General features: G+C 34.5%; 1 protein-coding gene across 1 annotated transcript in view; it reads left to right on the top strand.

Annotated features, from left to right (window-relative positions):
• Positions 1-23,262, top strand: part of LOC126821333 (phosphofurin acidic cluster sorting protein 2) — a 118,415-nt gene extending 95,153 nt beyond the window's left edge. The window contains exons 12-22 of the mRNA XM_050549740.2: positions 1,812-1,997; positions 7,078-7,119; positions 11,348-11,452; positions 14,636-14,742; positions 15,676-15,830; positions 16,347-16,457; positions 17,610-17,712; positions 19,284-19,323; positions 19,828-19,867; positions 20,136-20,152; positions 23,245-23,262. Of these exons, the coding sequence (XP_050405697.1) occupies positions 1,812-1,997; positions 7,078-7,119; positions 11,348-11,452; positions 14,636-14,742; positions 15,676-15,830; positions 16,347-16,457; positions 17,610-17,712; positions 19,284-19,323; positions 19,828-19,867; positions 20,136-20,152; positions 23,245-23,262 (924 nt within the window). The remainder of the gene's footprint in view (positions 1-1,811; positions 1,998-7,077; positions 7,120-11,347; positions 11,453-14,635; positions 14,743-15,675; positions 15,831-16,346; positions 16,458-17,609; positions 17,713-19,283; positions 19,324-19,827; positions 19,868-20,135; positions 20,153-23,244) is intronic.

The following is a 23,262-nucleotide window of genomic DNA, read 5'->3' as shown; positions in this document are numbered from 1 at the left end:
ACTTGCCAATTCTCAGGGTTTTCTCCAGGTTGTCACATTCTAGTTGATTTTTAGAATTTTCTAAGACTATTTTTAATTGGGTATGTTTTAAAGTATATGTTAGCGATTTAATCAGTGTGACCTTTAACAATTGTTACAATACTTTTCACATGGGAGCAGGATATATACACTATAACAGACATTCAATTATCACACGCATGAATTATTGTGGAAATTTTATGCAACAGGATGTCTCTGTAATTTTATGATAGAAGCCCATCAGTTAATTTGCCCTTTGACCTATAACTCGCGGTGTGTTCCAATCCACCACTGGTAGAAGGCACTTGTACTGTTAAAGATGCATTATGTAAGATTTAGATAAAGAACTGACAGTTGTTGCTATAATAGTTCAAAAATAGATTATGAAAAGGGAATATGCTGAAAATTTCAGTCAAATTACTTCATGCAGAGTTATTGCCATTAGAAGAATGGTGTAGTCTCGATTGTCATTACTACCGTTGTTACAATAATAAACAGTCTCTATTTTCCTTTTTTTTTTATTAAATTATTAACTGCCAATTGTGTTTAGTATAGAGATTTAAATATGGGCTTGACATGTGAATAAATGATTTTTTTAAGGCCAAACAAAAGATCTGCATTGGTCAGATTTAGCTCTTACATAATGCATCTTTAAGGTGGCTTTGCTCATGTGTTAATTGCTAATCACATGATGTTGTATCATAATCCAGTCATGAACAAATTTATCTAGTCATTCGGATGGGATGAAAAATGAAGATCCTGTGAACACATTGATGTGCATGTAAAAGAACCCTTAACAGGTGGAATTTGAAATAAGAGTATGCTGTAGTGCCGCTGTCCAAACAAAATTTCCCTCATGGCGCACTGTATGGCGTAAGCCAGTCTTCATTAGCCCAGTTGAAGCAGAAGAGTAGGACGTTAAACCCCATTTCATTTAAGAAAATTTATCTTTTAAATTACTCCATTTTATGGGGGATTGGTGGTAACTTTTAACATTTGAAGGGAGGGAACTATGTGTGTCCTGGTTAGGATATTTTAGGATTAAAGTCTTGATGTGTCATTTGCATTTTCACTAAAATATTAAATTTCTCATGGCTTAGCCCATGCTATATATGTACTCAGATTGATTATTAAATGTTTAATTAAGAAATCACAATTCTTGCGGCCTGGATTCAGTCAGTTTTAAAATAGGCCAATCAGGTTTCTCTACAACCAATAAAAGATTGCGGCGCTGTCTTGTTACGCTCAAGCAGCATAGATCGATGAAATTTCTCGTTTTGGATGGGACGAAAAACTGAGGTCCCGTGTATACATTGGCATGCACATAAACGAATTGACAGTTGGAATTCGATATAAGAGTAGGCCATATTGCCGCTGTCCAGGCAAAATTTGTATGGCGTATGCCCGTCTTCATTAGCCCAGTCAGTGTAGAACAGTAGGACGTTAAATCCCATTTCATTTCGATGAAATTTCAATTCCATATTTAAATACTGAATGAAATTGTACCATTTTTCACTGATATGCCTTTCACAATATTGTAGTTTGCAAGTGATTCCTATTGCTTAAAATGACACATCAATTAAGATTGATTATTTGAAAAAGAATCTATATTTATATTAGTCAAATGTTTCTATAGTGCTAAATGATACATCAATCCTTTAATTAAGATTGATAATTTAAAAAAAGAATCTATAAATATTTTTATAAGTGAAATGTTTCTATAATCCGTGAAGTTTGTATATATATACATACCCTGCATGTTATGTTTTTGCCTTGTTTGTATCAATATTTAGGAGCATGAAGCAGAACATTCCGATTCCACTAACACAATGAGCGAGTCGTCACCTAGGCCTCGATCACCGCTGATTAAATCACGCCATTTTGTCAGAGAGCGTTCCACATCATACAGAGAGACAAAACTCAAACCGGTTTACTCGCTGACAGATCGAAGACATAGTGCCGGAGGCATGGAAGACATGGTCAGTGTCTTGTCCATTTTTACTTTTCATATTTTAGAAAATATTTTCTTTATTATTCTGAATTCTCATGTTTACTTCTCCATCACGTCTGTCAGCTTCAGATATTCTTAATCACACCATTCCACAATTCTACCTCTGATTTAAAAAAAAAATACAAAAAAAAAACAAACTGTGTAAGAACTGTGTAAGTAATCTGTAAGAAAGATAAGAGTTTACTTTTAGTAAAAGATTTTCTGAAATATAACAAAAAGCAAGAAAGATATACAAAATCACATTATGCTATTAGTAGCTTATGCATTTGTCCACTTAGCCAATTGCACTTCCACTAAAATATGCATGCAATGCAATGCAGCTAATTTACAGGGACCTTATTCAATGAATTTTTATGTATTATGTATACCAGCTGTTCATTGGATAAACACTAAACCATGGCACAGATTTAGCTTACAGTCAATAGATATGCTTCCGTCTTAATATTTTATTAGTTAAATATTTCATTAAAGTTGCAATTTCATACTTTTAAGTTATATTTTTAAAATGTATTAAAATAAAGCCCTAAAATAGACGGTATCTATAAACAGCCCTACCTTGTTAAAGAATAATCCTATTAATCCTGTAATTCACTATTGCCAGTAGAGAAATTGGCAAAAATATCATTTTCAACTTCAAATTCAAACGTTTGAAGATAGCTATTTCATGGTGGGGAATAGGAAAACAAAGGAGGTAATTGTGTTATTATTTCCGGTGTGAAGATTTTTAAGTGTGAGAAAGATAACCTATGATCGTATAATAGTGAGTTGACAACCTATTGAGCAAAAGACATAGAAATAATTATGTTTTGACTTTCTTAGAAAATATGAAATTGTAACTTTAAGGTCCCTGAAAATATTTCTTCAAAGAGCAATGTGTTAATGTAATAATTTATATCATTAATCAAACTGTGAGCATATTAATTAATATGCATATTAATTTATTAATTCTTATATCGAATTAATTTTAAAATATTAGTTTTTGTATGCTGTATTTTGAGAAATGTAGGAGATCCTCTGACTGTAAGACATGTATAATAAATATGTTCAAGAGAATTTGTTTTAAAATCAAATTGATTCTTTAACAAAACAATAACAAGACGATTTATATTAATTTAAAACATTGATTCAAAATAAGATATTGTATAATGATAGTGATTATTGAACAAAATAAGATATTGTATCATAATAGTGATTATTGAACAAAATGATGAAGATAGTGATTATTGAATGAAATAAGAGAATAATAATAATAGAACAAAATAGGATACATACTGTAAATAATAATAGAACAAAATAAAATTCTGTAAATAATAGTGATTCTTGAGCAAAATAAGAAGAGACTATATAATAATTTAATATATCATTGATTCAAAATAAGAAATGATATCATAATCGTGATTAAACTATAACACATACATACGGAAAAACAATTACTTGTTTATTTGGGCGATGTTTCGAAGAGTTGAAAATATTGAGAGTAACTCTTCGAAACGTTGCAAGAATAAATTAGTAATTGTTCTTCCATAAGTATTGCTACAGTTTACTGCTCTATCCAGTTATCCTGCCTTCATGCAATCGAAAGTGAACAGTAGGACGTTAAACCCCATTTCATCTCATTTCTATCCAGTTACTAGCCTGGACATAACGGTTTTAGATGTACCTGACAAAATGTCAGGCACTAATAAAATAGTACTTCCAACTTAGGAAAGACAAATCAGTGCCAGACAAAATGACAGACACCAGAGGTTATGTGTCTGACATTGTCTGTGACAGGTGCCTTATTTCTAGGCTTGACGCCTCTAAAGGATTCTAATACTGATATTGTTTAGTAATTTAAAACATCATTGAATCCAAATACAGTTTTGAATAATAACAGTGATTCTTTAAATACGATATTGTGTAGTGATAGAGCAAATTTGTTATTTAAATAAAACTGTAATAATCAACATTATTATGTAGAAAAGTTTGATTAGTTATAAACAAATTTAAATGAAGTGTCCGTGTACACATTGGCGTGCACTTAAAAGATCCCTTAGCAGTTGGAATTCAATAAAAGAGTAGACCATAATGCCGTGCCCGGGCAAAATTGCCTTCATAGCACACTGTATGGCGTATGCCTGTCTTCGTTAGCCGAGTTTAAGAGCAGAACAGTAAAACGTTAAACCTCATTTCATTTTTTAAATGAACTGTCTAGCCCTGTTGTAATTATGTTTATATAATATTTATTTATAGCATCATTAAATGAAATCTATCCCGTTTTGTTTATTTCTCTACTACTGCCTGCAAGGTCTATAAAAATAGATCTAGTTGTCCTTGGTTTTTAACATCAGAGAATAGGTCATTGAGTAGAAAAACAATAACTTGACCTCCCATGTTAAAATCTAGCACTTGACACTTCCGAGAATTTGGTTATTGCATATCGAAACACTTCATATAAAAAGTGAAAGATTGGCTTGACCTCCAAGGCGAAGTTCAAGAGATTAAAATAACTCAATTATTTGAGACTTCTGAGAGTTTTCTTATCACATATCGAAACACTTTGAATGAAAAAGCAAAAAGATTAAATGGAGTCTAGAAGGTTTTGTTTATTTCTGCTACTGGCTACAAGGTCTATAATAGATATGTTTGTCCTTGTTATTTCACTCTATGACCTGTCTCGATATTAAAGCCCCTGTCACACCAAGCTAAACTATTTCTCACTACCTTCTGGAAAAGGCCATATAAAAGCATATTGTGTTTCTTGCTACCCAGAAGTCATATTGCATGGTGGCATAGGAATCTCCTGTTGTGAGATAATGAAGTTCTCACTACCTTCTGGAAAAGGCCATAGAAAAGCATATTGTGTTTCTTGCTACTTTGAAATCATATTGCATGGTGGCATAGGAATCTCCTGTTGTGAGATAATGAAGTTATCACTACCTTCTGGAAAAAGCCATAGAAAAGCATATTGTTTCTTGCTACCCACCAGTCATACTGCATGATGGTATAGGAATCTCCTGTTGCCAGATGACGAAGTGTGATTTCTTGCTACCCACCAGTCATACTGCATGGTGGTATAGGAATCTCCTGTTGCCAGATGACGAAGTGTGATTTCAAGCTTCATCCCAACTGCTGGGAGGCTCTGAAAGCAGTGATAAGGCTTTAAATCACACTGTGTCATCTCACAACAGGCCCTAAGTTCACAAAGCATTCTCAGACTTAAGTTGAGAATTTACTCAACTTTCAGTCACTGCTTATGAGAAATATCTTGGTTCCAGAAACATAAAACTTTGCACATAGTTTCTTATTGATATATTTGATACATTGAAACAACACAAGTTTTATAAAGGGTTATATATTAGTTAATATAATGCGAACAATTTTGAGTAAATTCTTAACTTAAGTCTGAGAATGTTTTGTGAACTCGGGCCAAGAGATTCCTATGCCACCATTCAATGTGAAATCCGGGTAGCAAGAAACATGATATGCTTTCCTATGGCCTTTTCCAGAAGGTAGTAAGAACTAGTCTAGTTTGGTGTGACAGGGGCTTTAGATAAAACACTTGAGATTTCCAAAAGTTTGCTGATATAAATCAAAACACTTTGAATAAAAAAAAGTGAAACATTGACTTGACCTCTGATGCTAAGTTCAAACACTTCAAATAACTTTATTACTCAAGAGTTTGCTTATTGCATGTCAACTTTAAATAAAAACGCAAAATATAAACAATTTTAGTGTCTCGATATATGCCGACATTTAATGTTAACACTCTACAGGTTAACAGTTCTTTACAGATTTCAAATTCGGAGGGATAGTTCATTGATGCATAGGGAAGACTTTCGTCAAGTTCAGTTTCTTTTTCAATCGCGTATATATGAGTTGTACGCCCATCACATACTAATTTATGAAATATTATGAATTTTAATAAAAATTGTTAAGATTGTAAATTTTCTATGCATTTAGTAGTAATTGTTAACTTGCTACAGTGTGATTAGGATAATAATTATCTGAAAATTATTGCCTTGGCTCTTTAAATGATAACAAATAATATCAGAACTGTACAGACTACAGTATTGTAATTATTAGTGTGTGTGATATTTTCAATTCATACATTAAAAAACACTTCGCCCCAACTTAGCACAGCATATAATTACAGTATGTAACATGAATCTCGTGAACTATTCAACTTGACAACTTCAGCACAATGTCTGGTTATTTAATATATAAACAATAAACACTAATGTTTGATTATAATCTACAGTTCTAATATCAGTTGTTTCCAAGACTACATTAGGAATAATTATTTTCCGCAATCACAGAAAAAGCACGGAAAATCGCTGAATCTTGAATTTGGAAAGGTAAAAACTGAAAGTTCCACCTCATGAAACGGAAAAAAACAGAATTCACAGTGTTTAAAACGGAATTTCCCCTACTTCAATAAAAGTATAATAGTTTTGATATAAAGTTATATATATCATCAGTTTCCTAGACTACCATAAAAAGTATAATAGTTTTGATATAAAGTTATATATATCATCAGTTTCCTAGACTACCTTAAAAAGTATAATAGTTATAAATAAAAAGTTATATAATATCAACTGTTTCCAAGACTACCTTAAAAAGTATAAAAGTTATATAATATCAATAATTTCCAAGACTACTTTAAAAAGTATAATAATTAATCTTTTTCTTTGATTTATCTTTTCTTATTTATTCTCTCCACCTTTGTACACATTGTTTGATCCAGCAATTCAATCTCTAATTCAAATCCAGTCGGGGCAGAACAGTAGGACATTAAACCCCATTTCATTTTATTTTCTAATTCAAATCCTCAATTTTTCTTTTAAAAATATTCTTGTTAGTCCCAAAATTGAGGTTATCCAAAACAAATACAGATTTTTTTATTTTTTCGATTTTATTTTTTATTTTTATTTTTTGATTTCTTAATTTTGTTTGAAAAACAACTCTGAATTTTGTTTGAAAAACAACTCTGACTTTTGTTTGAAAAAAACAACCTTTTCTGACTTTTATTTGGAATTGAATATTTAAAGTATTTTTTTTGCTGTTAGTCTTTGTTCCACAGAATGTATCTCAAGAGTTATATGGTTCCTGTAAGTAACATATAAAAAAGCTTTAAAAATAGACTATTCTTTTCTTAGGATCGGGTAGATTTTACCATTCTTATTATATGGCTTTGCACAATATGCATTTGTTTTGTTAGATTCATGACATTCTTTTACAGGCTTTTGCCATTGAACTTATGCTAGGTTCTCACTGTTGTACGATGCGTTAAGTTGGCGTGTCCCTATTGAGTCCATGATCCACTAACATCAATATGTGATAAGACCTGATAGAATCACCATGATTAGGCTACTCCATTGTGGGGTGTTGGATGGCCAAATGGTTAGCACGTGCGCGCTGCGCTGTATCATACGGTCTGTCATTGAGTCAACTGGTGGGGTTTCGATTCCCCAGTTGTACGTGACAAGGAGTAGGGTCGCCTGTCCAACCTCGTGGGTTTTCTCCGGGTCCTCCGGTTTCCTCCCACTGCTAAAGACCCCTACGCTCAAGCGAATTATTGAAATAAACCCCATTTCTCTCTCTCGCTCTCTCTACTCCATTGTTAAAATGGTGATTTCAATCACAGTACTAATCGTGATAGTGTGAACCTAGCATTAACAATTCATGAAAGCATTTAAAGCTCGGTTAATTTGTTCAAAAATTTCAGTCAATCTAACAGAAAGTTGTATAGTGTGTCCAGCCCTTTAGCCCATATTACAAACAATAACTATATGTAATCATATGCACAGTGATGTGTGGACTACAGCAAGTTTGACTTATATAACTTAATAACAATAGTCTCCAGTAATTCTAGTTCTTTATTATTGATCAAATTTTATTTCAATGGTAATATGAATTATGGTTAGATTTGAGTGATTTCTAGAAGGTTTTATGACTGACAATATCTTGCAAACAAATAATCTTATTTTTTTTTAATATAAAATTACTCTGCTATAAAATAATTCCCCTCTTTTTTTTTGTCTTTTATTATAAATATACTTTATGACTGAATATCTTGCAAACAAATAATCTTTTTTTGTTTTCCTTTTTTTTTTTATTATATAAAATTACTCTATGCTATTAATTAATTCCCCTGTTTTTTCTTTTATTATATACTAATACATTATATATTATCAATCTATCTCAAAACATATTTACAAAGACTTTCATCCCATATATAATATATATGCAGCTCTTGTAAATATAAGATTCTATATACTTTTGCTTCATGCAAAATTCAGTAGTAAGCAAGCCGCAGCTAGAAAAAGTTTATAACATTTTGGAACAACGTTGGGGCTTTCCTCATACCAAAGAGTCAAAGTTTGGTATGATTGGACTGACTTATAATTGATTGTGTAGAGGTCTTTTTTCAATCATATTTACAAGTCTATTTCAAGGAATTTCCTATTAAAACAATAATATAATTGCTAATCCAAGATGAACAGCCCCATTATGTCCCTTAATCTCGATCGAGGAGAGTCCTTTTTTGCAGCACCTTAAAGTTTCAAAATATTTTTTTTATTGTTGACAAATGCTTATGAGTCACTGTGTAATAGTTTAGGGAATGAACGGTGCAGCAAAGTAGGATGTTAAACCCCATTTCATTTTATTTCATTTCTATAGAATGAAGTCCTGACTATATAGACTTTAAATCTTGTACGAGGTACTCTAAAGTATCCCTGCCTTCAGGAGTAGAGCTGATGATAGGCTTATCAATATTGATATAGTTCTCATCATGTGAATGATGAAATATAGAATTATTTACATTTACTTACACTGGGTATACAACAGCTGTTAATGTTACAGAAGACATGTGATAATAAATAGTCTGGCCATGATACCCAGGCCATGATTACTGTAGATAAGATTTGATAGTTTCAATACACTCAGAGCAACATAAATATTATTAAAATAGAACCAAAAAACATATGATGTATGGTAGTAAAAGAAAAATACGCAAATACAACTATCTTCATTTACATCATGTATCAATGTTTATCTTCTATCGTTTCAAAAAACGTAAAATTTGGTTGGCAGTAATTCATGTGAAAAACACCGGAAAACAACCGGAAAACACCATGTTATACTGAATACCGGAAAAACACTAAATACCGGAAAACACCCTTAATAGGTAACCCGGGTGTCTGGTCTTCTGTGTGCAGTTTTAGACCTTGGGTTAGGGTTAGGTTTTTCCAGTAATTAGTGTGTTTTCCGGTATTTAGTGATTTCTGGTATATAGTATAACCCAATAATTTACTCAAAAGAAAAACAGATCAAAAACATTTCACTAATCACAATTACACAATAATTCACTGTTCATCTTCCATGGAGTAGGAATGTTTATTATTCACAAATTTTTATTGAGAACTTTTGATTTATTACACCCATGAAACCCCATATTTATTACCAACCAAATTTTGGGAACCTGATAGTGATAGTCTTAAAGCACCTTCCCTTTTCTGTTTGCAGCACCTAAAAATGATTTTCCATTGCAATATCGTTTAATTGAAATTATTAATTCATTTTATAATATCTTGATTTCCCTTTACCAATATCTTTTAATTGAAATTATTGATTTAATTTATGATATCTTGATTTTCTCCTTTGCCAATAATTTTTAATTGAAATTATTAATTTATTTTATAATATCTTGATTTTCTCCTTTGCCAATATCTTTTAATTGAAATTATTAATTTATTTTATAATATCTTGATTTTCTCCTTTGCCAATAATTTTTAATTGAAATTATTAATTTATTTTATAATATCTTGATTTTCCTTTAAATATCTTTTAATTAAAATTATTAATTTGATTTATGATATCTTGATTTTCCTTTGCCAATTTGAAATTATTAATTTAATTTATAATATTTGGCATTTATGTATATCTTTCATTAAGATATTTTTGCATCTTTTATATGTAATGTTAGCATTTGTCTTCTTTTCAAAGCTAGTAATGAGTTTCAATAATACAGCAAACCCAAATAGATCTAATTATTATATACTATTTAATTGGAAACATCAGATCCTCTTTATCAAATAAAGTATGCCTTTTAGAAATTGATTAATTAGATAGACATAAGTAATTTCCGTAAAGTTTCTGGTTTCTTAAAGCATGTGTAGTAATGTACATATATTGTTTTTGTATTCCTCTTATGTTATGTATATTTTGTGATTATATATATTTAAACGTATTTATTTCATTAATTTAATCTGACTGGAATTGAATAATTTGTGGCTGTGATCTTATGATGTAAATATCTACAGGCCTTTTCAATGAAATGAAGTGATGCATAGTAAACCATGTTATACACTACAACTCCGATATCGTGTAGTGAATGCTGGATCATATGTGCAGGACCGTCTCTGATCTAGCGTTCTCCATAGTTGTGCTGTTTTATTTAATTATTCACCACCACTAGCCTGACAAGGACAGCTGTCTAGTCCTTCGGATGAGACAAAAAACCGAGGTCCCGTGTATACATTAGAAGGCACGTAAAAGATCCCTTGGCAGTTGGAATTCGATATAAGAGTAGGCGATAGTGCCGCTGCCCGGGCAAAATTTCCCTCATAGCACACTGTATGGCGTATGCCCGTCTTCATTAGCCCAGTATAGGAGCAGAACAGTAGGACGTTAAACCCCATTTCATTTCATTTCATTTAACACCACTAGTGAAACTGAGCACTTGTAAACCCAACACTCATTATCTCATCTAGCGGACTATTTTAAACTCCGCGACAGTAGAAACCCAATACTCTTTGATGATTCTCAATTCTCAACAATTTGCCAACGAAGGTTTGAAACTAAACATTAAAATACAGAAACTCCCACTAAAACAGCAGGAGGGTTGGATGGCTGATTGGTTAGCATGTGCGCACTGTATCATAAAGCCTGTCATTGAGTCAACTGGTATGGTTTCGAGTCCCCGGTTGTACGTGACAAGGAGTGGGGTCGCCTGTCCAACCTCGTGGGTTTTCTCCGGGTCCTCCGATTTCCTCCCACTGCTAAAGACCCCTACGCGCAAGCGAATTATTGAAATAAAATTAAACCATATGTTAGTCCCGAAATGACCTAGTTTGTGTCGAGTGGCCGTTAAACCACATCTCTCTCTCTCTCTCTCTCTCTCTCTCTCTATCTCTCTCTCTCTCTCTCTCTCACTAAAACAGCACCACTACATGATACCCAAGTTGTAGTGTAGTGGTACTTATATTATCCAGTGTTATTAATAGTATAAATGAAATATGTTTTAACCTATTATGTTTTTTTTTTATTTTATAGCCACGTAAAGTATTATTAGATCAGTTAAGTAATGTATTAGATACAGGGGATGATAAAGTACCAGAAAGTTTGATTCTAGTCAATACAGCAGAATGGCAGGGACAGGTATGTACTGTATTCCTTTATTATAACACTAATTTGTCTTTTCGTTGCTATGGAGTTGTTAAGGGGCGTGGTTTCAATTTCAGATCTGTATTGTGACAACACTGTAACACAGTTATCATTTTAATCTTGTGTATCTAGCATTAACTGCTTTCACATTGGTTTAATTATTTAAAATCAACGAAAATCATCCAATTTGTACCTATGTCCAGTTCCCCTTGTCAGTGATGCAGGACGGAGGGCCTGACAAGGACAGCTGTCTAGTTGTTCGGATGGGACGAAAAACTGAGGTCCTGTGTACACATTGGGTGCACGTAAAAGATCCCTTGGCAGTTGGAATTCGATATAAGAGTAGGCCGTAGCGCCGCTGCCCGGGCAAAATTTTCCTCATAGCACACTGTATGGCGTATGCCCATCTTCATTAGCACAGGTTAGGAGCAGAACAGTAGAAGTTAAACCCCATTTCATTTCATTTAATACCTATGTCCAGTTTAAAACTGACTGATTAATTTTGATAATGAGTGTCCAATTTACAAGTATTTAGTTTCCTGACAACTGTTCAAAAATCAATCATATATCAATAATCAATTGGGTTGTTAAGTTTTTAACAGTGATCGAGAAATTAAAATACTTGTAAATTGGACACTCATTATCAAAACTGGACACAAGTACAAATTAGATTTGATATTAAACGAATGTGAAAGACATTAGGGCAGGATTCAACTCCCTACCATTTGCTTACCAAAATTAACCTCATAGCACACTGCAAAATTGAATCAAGAATGAGTTTTATTAGTTCATTAACTTGTTAATGAATAATTAAAGAAAAAACTTTCTCTGTGTAATTCAATTTATAAAATTCTGGAGTTCACTTTCAAAGACTGCCAGATTTATTTTATTAAAGGAAATTGTTTAATCTAAATACATTATGCAATTAACTAGTTCAGCCCAAAAAATTTTTCTCTGAAGTTAAATTGGACTAATTAAAAAAATGAATGAAGTGGTAATTAGGTTTTTTCTAAAAAGACAAAAATATATGCTAACATTAAAGATGCATTATCAGTGACCGCCCTAGACTCTTAAAACCTTTAGCCAAATTTTTAGCCAATTCAAAATTTTATTAGCCAATTCAGAAAGTTTTAGCCAAATATTTTATATCATTTTTATTCATATGTTTGTTAATTAAAAATGAAAATAAATGTGTGTGTGTGTTTGTTGTATTTTACGTCCGCTTCCACCGAGGTGATATCGCGGACAAAATAAATGTTTAATATGTACTTTTATTTTATAATCAGTAGTGGAATATCGCGTTTTATCAGTGAAATAAAAGTGTTATTCCACTGGCTAGTTGTTTTTACCTAAAATGATTGTAAAATCATAAAATAAATAGAACATTTGTCGTTTTGTCGTGAATAACATATTTTATTTCATCTCTAAGCAAGAAAACGTTTATGTTTTCACTCATGCTACGCATTCGTGAAAATATAAGTTTTCTTGCTTCTCGATGAAATAAAATATGTTATTCACTCTAAAACGACAAATATCCTCTATATATAGTACACAAGAATATTATTTTATCTCCTTGTTCATGCAAAAGTTCACATTATTGAGAGAATGAATGCAGATAACAAAAAAATGTTTATAGGACGTACTTCACAGTCACATGATTTAATTTACTTCATCGTCATAACAGAAAAGACACGACGATTCTTTTTAAGACACCGCTGATTTGAAATTTATGTCCGGTCCATCCATTTTTATAAGCATGAGGTCATTGAGGGTTAGCTCGACGGTCTCGGTTAAAGGTCTAATTTTTGTCCACATGTTGATGAAGCCAACGAAGGACTTGCGTCCGAGATGACACGCTCACTCACGGAAGTAGATTCTGGACTAACAGTAGTCGTAGGAAGGAAAAAGGAATCTATCCTTATTTTGGGTTTACTAGTATTAGTTGTCATTAATGTGCGTTTTATTTATTTGCTGCGTAAGTAAAGAAAACTTGTAGTGAAGCGAATGTAAACAACGCAGTGCCACACAAAAGGGGCGTAACTGTGTTTTATAGTCTCCAGACTCGATCTTTCGGTCGTTTTAATGCGTAATATTGTAACATTGACTGATTTGCGACTTGTAAGATTGAGACTAGAGTAATTAATGTACTAAAAATAGACACTCCATCGAGTCGATCGAAAGAAGCGTTTAACGAGACGATTTCAAGTTTAATATTAGCAGATTTACGAAATAACACTCTCTAAAATTCATTCGCCAAATTTTTCGCCAGTATCATCACTTTATTCGCCAATAAAAATAATTGTCGCCATTGGCGAATTGGCGAATGTCTAGGGCGGTCACTGCATTATGTAAGAGCTAAATCTACAGGTCTTTCGTTTGGCCTAAATTACTAATTAGACATTTATTCAGATGCCAAGCCCATAATCAACTCTCTAGAACATCGGATGGTTGTGATTTTCAATGGCTTTAAACCCCATCTACAGGTCTTTCGTTTGGCCTCAAATTTTATATAAATTACTAATTAGACATTTATTCACATGCCAAGCCCATAATCAACTCTCTAGACTAACTGATGGTTGTGATTTTCAATCGATTTAAACACCATCGCCAGTTAATAATTTAATTAAGGTATAGATAATCAAGACTATGTTCATTATCGTAATGGCAGCAATGACAATCAAGACTACACTATTCTTCAAACGGCCATAACTTTGATCAGAATAAAATAATTTGACAGAAATTTTCAATGTATTCCCTTTTCATTGTTTATCTTTGAACTATTATAGCAAAAACTGTCAGCTCTTTATCTAAATGTTACATAATACATCTTTAATTCATTGGCCGAGAAAGTTCATCCAGATTTTCCGGCGTGGTTCTCCCTTGTCAGTGATGCAGGACGGAGGGGCTGACAAGGAAAGCTGTCTAGTCGTTCGGATGGGACGAAAAACCGAGGTCCCGTGTACACATTGGCGTGCACGTAAAAGATCCCTTGGCAGTTGGAATTCGATATAAGAGTAGGCCGTAGTGCCGCTGTCCGGGCAAAATTTCCCTCATAGCACACTGTATGGCGTATGCCCGTCTTCATTAGCCCAGGTTAGGAGCAGAAAAGTAGGACGTTAAACTCCATTTCATTTCATTTCATTTACATCTTTAATTTTTGATATTTATGTATTTCAGTTATTAGTACAGAAATTACAAGAAAAACAGATGAGGCTAATTTGTACTTGTTCAAATGCAGATGTAAAGGCAGCCATTACTTTCCTGGTCGCTAAGATACAGAAATAGTAAGAATTTATTAATATATGCAAAATGAAGTTGAGCTAACGACATTTGAAAATCTTTCGTGAAATCTAGAAGTGAACATTTAAAATACAGTGTAAACTGAATTCTCCTTTAGAAATTTATCTAAAAAGCAAGAAGCTGTTCACTGATCATTCAGGAATTCTGATAAAAATGGGTGGCCGAATGGTTGAACGCGTGCATGTTCAATCATAAGATCTGTCATTGATTCAAGTGACATGGTTTTGATTCTTCGATGGAGGTGACACGGATTAGGGACGCCTGTCCAGCCTCTTGGGTTTTCTCCGGTCCCTCCTGTTTCCTCCCACTGCTAAAAACCCCTATGCTGAAGTGAATTATTGAACCATACGTTACTTATGTTGAGTGTTCGTAAACCCCATTTCTCTCTTTCTCTCTCTCTCATTTACTGGTTTGGGGATCACGGTGGCTTAGTGGGTAAGGCGCTGGCTCGCTAGCCTGGAGGTCGGGTGTTCGATCCCTGCATTGGCCGAGAAAGTTCATCCCGATTTTCCGGCGTGGTTCTCCCTTGTCAGTGATGCAGGACGGAGGGGCTGACAAGGACAGCTGTCTAGTCGTTCGGATGGGATGAAAAACCGAGGTCCCGTGTACTCATTGGCGTGCACGTAAAAAGATCCCTTGACAGTTGGAATTCGATATAAGAGTAGGCCGTAGTGCCGCTGTCCGGGCAAAATTTCCCTCATAGCACACTGTATGGCGTATGCCGTCTTCATTAGCCCAGTTCGGAGCAAAACAGTAGGACGTTAAACCCCATTTCATTTTCATTTTTTTCATTTACTGGTTTGTGCGTGTACAACAGCTATGCTTGTCATGTCGCTGTCTAAGTAGCCCTGGTTTTGGGTGGTATAACTGCTAGAGAGTTAAACTTGATTGAATGAATCTGTTTTATGTTTCTCTAGTTGTAATAGTAACAGTAAGACACCTGGCCCTATAAAACTAGGTGTAGCAGGGAGTGATGGTTATATTAATTCAGTCATGAGACCATATGTTGAACAATTCTCTACTAAGTCACCTGATTGGCAGGCATACACCAGATTTCTAGTCATTCCATTAGGTAAGTCACGTCATTTTCTATTTTCAAGTCATTTTCTATTTTCAAGTCATTTTCTATTTTCAAGTCATTTTCTATTTTCTGATTTATCCTGTGAACGTAAAACAACCCTTTACAGTTGAAATTCTATATATAAGAGTAGGCCATGGTGCCACTGTGCTGTCAAAATTTCCCCAATAGCACACCTGTCTTCATTAGCCTGAATGCTTGCACATTGTATTATAAGTTCTGTCATTGAGTCAACTGACATGGTTTCGATTCATGGTGGGTTTTCTCCAGGTTCTCTGGTTTCCTCAAACTGGGTGTCCAGACTTAAAACTCTCTCTCTCTCCCTCCCTCTCTCTCTCTCTCTCTCATGGCATATATACCAGTCTTGATTAGCCTGAATGGTGCATAAATAAAATGCCTTCAGTAAAATTTCATTTCATTCATGCAATTAAAACTGCACTGATCAAAGTCGTCCTTCAGTCAAAAAGACCTTGTAGAAATATATGTAGAATTAATGTATAAATGTTTCAGGTGTCAGTTCTATTGGGCGTCATATAGCTAACATAGATCCAACCTACTCATCTTTATTTATGGATTGTTTATGGAAAGATACATTTGAACGCACAGATTCTACGAAATTAGGTTGGTACTATATAAGTATTCTATACAATAGAAAGATTCATCCTTTTATGGGGGGGGGGGGTTGGATGGCCGAATGGTTAGCACGTGCGCGCTGTATTATAAAGCCTGTATTCTATACAGTAGAAAGAGTCATCCTTTTATTGGGTGGTTTGATGGCTGAATAGTTAGCACGTGCACGCTGTATCATAAAGTCTTTATATTCTATACAGTAGAAAAAGTCTTCCTTTTATTGGGGGGGTTGGATGGCCGAATGGTTAGCACGTTCGCGATGTATCATAAAGTGTGTCATTGAGTCAACTGGCGTGGTTTCGAATCCCCGGTTGTACGTGACAAGGAGTAGGGTCGCCTGCCCAACCTCGTGGATTTTCTCTGGGTCCTCCGGTTTCCTCCCACTGCTAAAGACCTCTACGCGGAACCGAATTATTGAAATAAAATTAAACCATATGTTAGTCCCGAAATGACCTAGTTTGTGTCGAGTGGACGTTAAATCCCATTTCTCTCTATCTCTCTCATCCTTTCATGTGTACTTTTATGTGATTTTTACCATCGGGGGTGGTACTATACAATAGAAAGAGTCATCCTTTCATGTGTACTTTTATGTGATGGTGGCATCAGCGGCAGTTCTATATCCTACATGTATACTTCATGTAATGGCTGGTATCTGTTGTGGTTCAGTGATTAAGACTCTGGCTCGCTAACCACATTGTCTGGCTGAGAAAGTCCCGGCGTGGTTTCTCCTTTGTCCGTGCTGCATGATGTGGCAAGGAATGCTGTCTAGTCATTTGGATGGAACAAAAAACTGAGGTAAAAGAACCATTGACAGTTGAAATTTGATATGAGAGTAAGCCATAGCGCTGTTCTCTGTGCAAAACTTCTGACATAGCACACTGCATGGCTTATGCCCGTCTTCATTAGCCCAGTCCGTGCAGAAAAGTGGGATGTTAAACCCCATTTCATTTCATTTTATTAGCCCGGATTGTAACCAAACACAAACAATTTAAAAATTGTTTGTATTTTAGGGAGTCCTGAAAATTCCCAGAAAATATCTTTTAAAGCCTTCACTATAACAAGGTCAGGAAAACTTGCTATGAATAATGGGGGAAACAACTATAAAAGTTTAAAACTTATTAAATGTTTTGTGATTTATTTCAGATGCTTCTGAGATAATAAATCGTGTGAGTAAATATGTAACGGGAGCAACACATCTACATCAGATACCAATAGCAGAAGCTATGGTCATGTGCAAAGGAAAGAGGTGAGAAGATGTATATAAAGGCACTATCACTTATGGGAGATATGATAAAAAGCTGGCAGTTCTCACTATAATAGTTAAAAAAAAATATATAATGCAAATAGAATATGCTGAAAATTTCTGTCAAATTGCTCCACTCTGAACCAAGATATTATCTGTTAAATTTTAGGCCTAGCCTCAATCATCATTACTAAAGTTGGTGCAATAAAAATCAAAGTCTTGATTATCCATTTTTGGATTTAATCATCAATGAGTGTTGAGCAGCAGATCAGATTCAAATCCAGTATGTATCGCAGACTAGCGATGACATCGTGAGTTGATTATGGTCTGGATAAGTTAATTAATGTCTAATTAATAATTAAAGAAAGACCTGCAATAGGCATATTTAGCTCTAGCATAATGTATGTTTAAACCGGTGTTATGTAAGAGCTAAATTTGCATATATGCAGGTCTTTATTTGGGCCTTAAATGTTATATAGATTATTAATTAGACATTTATTAACATGGCAAGACAATAATCGATGCCAACAGATGGTTAAGACTTGAATAACAAGTACAGTGGTTATGATCATTGCAAACATCTTGTCAAATCTGCAACCATAGATAACTTCGCTCAAAATAAAGTAATTTGAATGAAATTTTCAATATATTCAGTTTGTATTATAGCGAGAACTGCCAGCTCTTTATCTATATCTTACACAATGTATCTTTAATAAAAATCACAATATTGTGCCACAATACTACAATAACTGAATCTCAAAAATTCTTATCGGTCTAAACATTGTTCAATTCCATCCAGTACTGACAAAGATATTGGCAAGATAATGGTGAACAAAAAAATTATAAACATTCACAGTCCTCTCTGTTGGCGATATATATTTTCTTGGTGAAAATAATGTTATACTAGCAGACGACCTAGCGCTGCATGGATTGAAAGTAGTGTAACTCTGAAACCGGAAGTGCTATGCCAACACCACCTAGCCCATGTTACTTCCTGGCCTGAACTACCCCTATGCACTAATTTTCAACCTCGGGACGGCCCTAGTGTAGCCGCCAACCCTGAACAGACAGACAAACAAACAAACAAACAACAGTCATAAATATTATTATAGATTTAGATAAAGTTGATTATTGAGTACAGGGATCGATTTTGATGGACGCAAACACGCATGTTGATTTTGTAGACTGCGTGTTACAAAATATGTCACACGAAAATAAATGTGTGTAACATTTTTTTGCTTATTGATTGAGTAAATAAAAAAAAAAGTTACCTGACATAAATACCAGAGCATAACAGACAATCAACAATGACTTTCTTCACCACAAACTTTTTTTGCACAAACAATTTCTGTTTTGCATAAAAAAAAGTTTTATATGTGAATACCAGAGCATGATAGACAATTAGCAATGAATTTCTTTGCCTCAAACTATTTTCCATATGTGAGACAAATTAAAGTTGAGTCTGTTTGAACAAGTCATTAAATGTTAGAATTAGAAAATTACCTTCAGGAATGATTTTATAGCCGGAAAACCAAAGTGTGGATAATATTGTATATATATCTCTATTTTTTCAGCTCTGATGAAGCTAAGCAAATATTTATACCATTTGTTAGTGTAAGTAGGTTTTGCTAATTATTCCTGAATTCTGTAACTACAAAAGTTTCAGTACAGGCAGAAGATATCTGGCAGTTTTGCAGTAGTTTGTGAGGGCTGCGGTGATCGGCGGGTTGGATGGCCGAATGGTTAGCACATGTGCGCTGTATTATACGGTCTGTCATTGATTTAAGGGGCGTTTCGATTCCCCGGTTGTATGTGACAAGGAGTAGGGTCGTCTGTCCAACCTAGTCGGTTTTCTTCGGGTCCTCCGATTTCCTCCCACTGCTAACGACCCCCTACGTGCAAGCGAATTATTGAAATAAAATTGAATCATGTCTTAGTCCCGAAATGACCTAGTTTGTGTTGAGTGGACGTTAAACCCCATTTCTCTCTCTCTCATTTTGTTTCTAGAAAAAAGAAACTCTTTTAGGCAAACTAAATTGCCTTCCATAACATTCTTTGCATTTCATTCAATTCTATCTTGGTTTGTATTATTTTTTATTTGTTTTATTTGTTATTCAGGAGGTAAAGATCGGTACAACAGAAGTCTTTAACATGTCAGGTGAGATAACAACTGTCGAGTTGACTCATAACTTTTATTATTCATATAAAACTTTATAGAATGCTTTCTGATTTAGAAAAAAACTATGTCTCTTATCCTCATTTGAGGGATTCTTAATGCCTTGCAAACTAGTTGAATCTCTAACAGGAGTGTCAGTCCAAAATGGTTCCTTTCCATTAAACCCCATTTCTCTCTCTCTCCCTCCCTTCCATTCAGAATATAGCAAAAGTTGAATCTCTAAAAGGAATATCTGTCTAAAATATTATAGTAGATATGGAAGAGGGTGTATATGATATTATTGTTATTATAGTAGATATGGAAGAGGGTGCTACAAGTCCACCAAATTTATCAAGTTCTCCTCCATCAACTACAACACAACTTATAGAGAAAACTAAAGAAGGTCATACTCCACCCAGTTCACCTAATATAGGCGCTATGTCTCCATCAGGAAGGTTTGTACTAAACTACACAGCTTTATACATCTTAAAAGGAGCCACAGTGGCTCAGTGAATAAGGGTCCATGTTCGATCTGAGTCGACTGGCGTGGTTTTGAATCCCCAGATGTACGTGACAAGGAGTAGGGTCGTCTGTTAGACCTTGTGGGTTGACACCAGGTCCTCTGGTTTCCTCCCACTGCTAAAGACCCCTACGCGCAAGCGATATATTGAAATAAAATTAAAACCATATGTTAGTCCCAAAATGACCTAGTTTGTGTCGAGTGGCTGTTATAGACAGTCTAAACGGGAGTAGAACACGCATGGTCGATCTAGCCATCTTCATTAGCTAAGTTGAAGCAGAAGACATTTTGGTAGTTATACATCAGAACGAAAACATTTACATCTGTAAATTGAATTTTAAATTGATATTGTTTCTTTTATTTTAAAATATATGTTTTATATTGCAGCCAAATACCAAGTATCAGTTCTATGAATCTGGGTGATTTTGTGGAACTACAAGTAGATTATTGGACCGTGGTCACCAAGACAGATGGGGTTGATAAAGACAAGGCCAGTAAAAAGGATACTAATAAATGCTCACTGAAGACAGCTTTCCGATCGCTGAATGTATCTCGTCTACCGTATACCGGAGATATGACTTCACAGACTTTCTCTATGATGGTTGTGACACGAGAAAAGAAACAAAAAAGTAAAAAAAAAATTTTCAGATCGTAATAATAATCCATATTAGAGAGTAACATCCATTGTTGTTGGTTTTTTAAAGATACATTATCGGAGATTAGATAAAGAGATGGCAGTTCTCACTATGATAGTTAAAAACTAGATAATGTAAAGGGAATTTGCTGAAAATTTCAGTCAAATAGATCCACTGTGAACCGAGCATTAAGCGATTGAAATTTCCGCCTAGCCTCGATCATCATTACTAAAGTCAGTAGGATAAAAAAAAATAGTTTCGGTTTTCCATTTGATGATTAAATTATGAATGGAAGTCGAACAGGAAATCGGACCAAATCCAATAAATATCGCAGGCTAGTGATTACACTGAGAGTTGAATATGGTCTGGATAAGTCAATTAATGTCTAATTAATAATTTAGATAACATTTATTTAAGGCCTAAAGAAAGACCTGCAATAGGCAGATTTAGCTTACGTTTAAACAAATACTTGTTAATCTGGAGGTCCTATGTGTGATCCCGGTGTTGGTCAAGAATGTTCATCTGAATTTTCTAGTGTAGTTCTTTCTTGTCAGTGGTGCAGGATAGAGGATATGGCAAGGAATAGTGTCTAGTCATTCAGATGGACAAAAAAAATGATGACCCGGGTTCACGTTTGTGTGCACGTAAAACTACCCTTGACAGTCTGAATTCTTTATAAGAATAGCCTGTAGTGCCGCTGTCTGGGCAAAATTGCCCTCATAGCAGAAAAGTATGATGTTAAAACCACTTCATTTGTAAGTGCATATCTTGATACAAATGGTGACCGCATTACAAAATATGTTTATGAGTTGAGTGGGTGAATAGTTTAACACATGCGCTTTAGATCATAAGACCTGTCATTAAGTTAATTTCCGTGGTTTCAATTCCCAGCTTGGACCCGACAAGAAGTTGGGTGGCCTGTCCATTCTAGTGTGGTTACTCCGGGTCCTACCACGGCTAAAGTGCCCTACGCACAGGCGATTTGTTGAAATGAAATTGATCCATATGTTTGTCTGGAAATGACCTGGTTTGTCTCAAGTGGAGGTCAAACTCTCTCTCTCTCTCTCTCCCTCTCTCCCTCTCTCTCCTTGGTTTTCTTCAATCATCTGACTTGCAGACTTGCTAACGACCTCTGCACTTTTTAGAGACTTATGGCATGGACATAAAGAATATTTAATATGATATGTCCGTCCAAAATGTGTAAAATATAGGTGTGTCGTGTATAGCAATGGTATAACTTGTATATTATTATTATTTTCTAGTAATGAGAATAGGAAAGAAAGGAAAAGATTTAGAATCTAAAAGTCAAGTTATAGAAGGTATTAGTCGGCTCATCTGTACGTCAAAAAGTCAAAATTTTACACTTAAAGGTAAGGATGATTTCTTCTATAGCAGTTTGATATTTTACATTTAGAGGTAAGAATGATCTCTTCTATAGCAGTTTGATATTTTACACTTGGAGGTAAGAATGATCTCTTCTATAGCAGTTTGATATTTTACACTTAGAGGTAAGAATGATCTCTTCTATAGCAGTTTGATATTTTACATTTAGAGGTAAGAATGATCTGTTCTATAGAAGTTTGATATTTTACACTTAGAGGTAAGGATGATCTCTTCTATAGCAGTTTGATATTTTAAATTATAAAGATGTGTAGAATATGTTATAATAACACAAACTCCATACAACGCCCACCTGTTAAATAGTTATCTCCTCTTATAATACAGAATATTGAGTCAACTCGCGTGGTTTCGATTCTCCGGTTGTATGTGACAAGAAGTAGGATCGCTTGTCCAACCTCGTGGGTTTTCTCCGGGTGCTCCGGTTTTCTCCCACTTTTAAACACGCCTACGCGCAAGCGAATTATTGATATAAAATTGAAGCATAGGTTAGTCTTGAATAGGCCATCTCTCTCTCTCTCTCTCTCTCTCTCTCTCTCTAGTAAGGTTTCTGAGTTATCAGAATCTGTGGTGGGGGGGCAGTTGGGTGGTCGAATTGTTAACGCGTGCGCTATGGATCAGAAGGGTTGTCATTGAGTCACATGACAAGGAGTAGAGTTGCTTGTCCAAACCCCCGGGTTTCTGTGGTTTACCTGGTTTCTCTCACTACTAAAGACCCCATGTGCTAGTCCCGGATAGACTTTGTTCGTGTCGAATGGATGTTAAACCCAATTTCTTTCTCTGAATCTGTAAAAATGTGTACATAATTTTCCCCCGTTTTTTTTCAGTGGTTGTTGATAGCGTAG

This window comes from Patella vulgata, chromosome 5, assembly GCF_932274485.2.
Source record: "Patella vulgata chromosome 5, xgPatVulg1.2, whole genome shotgun sequence".
In the NCBI taxonomy this organism is placed as follows: Eukaryota; Metazoa; Mollusca; class Gastropoda; family Patellidae; genus Patella; species Patella vulgata.
The sequence above is the reverse complement of the archived record's forward strand: the minus strand, read 5'-3'. Positions and strand labels throughout refer to the sequence as shown.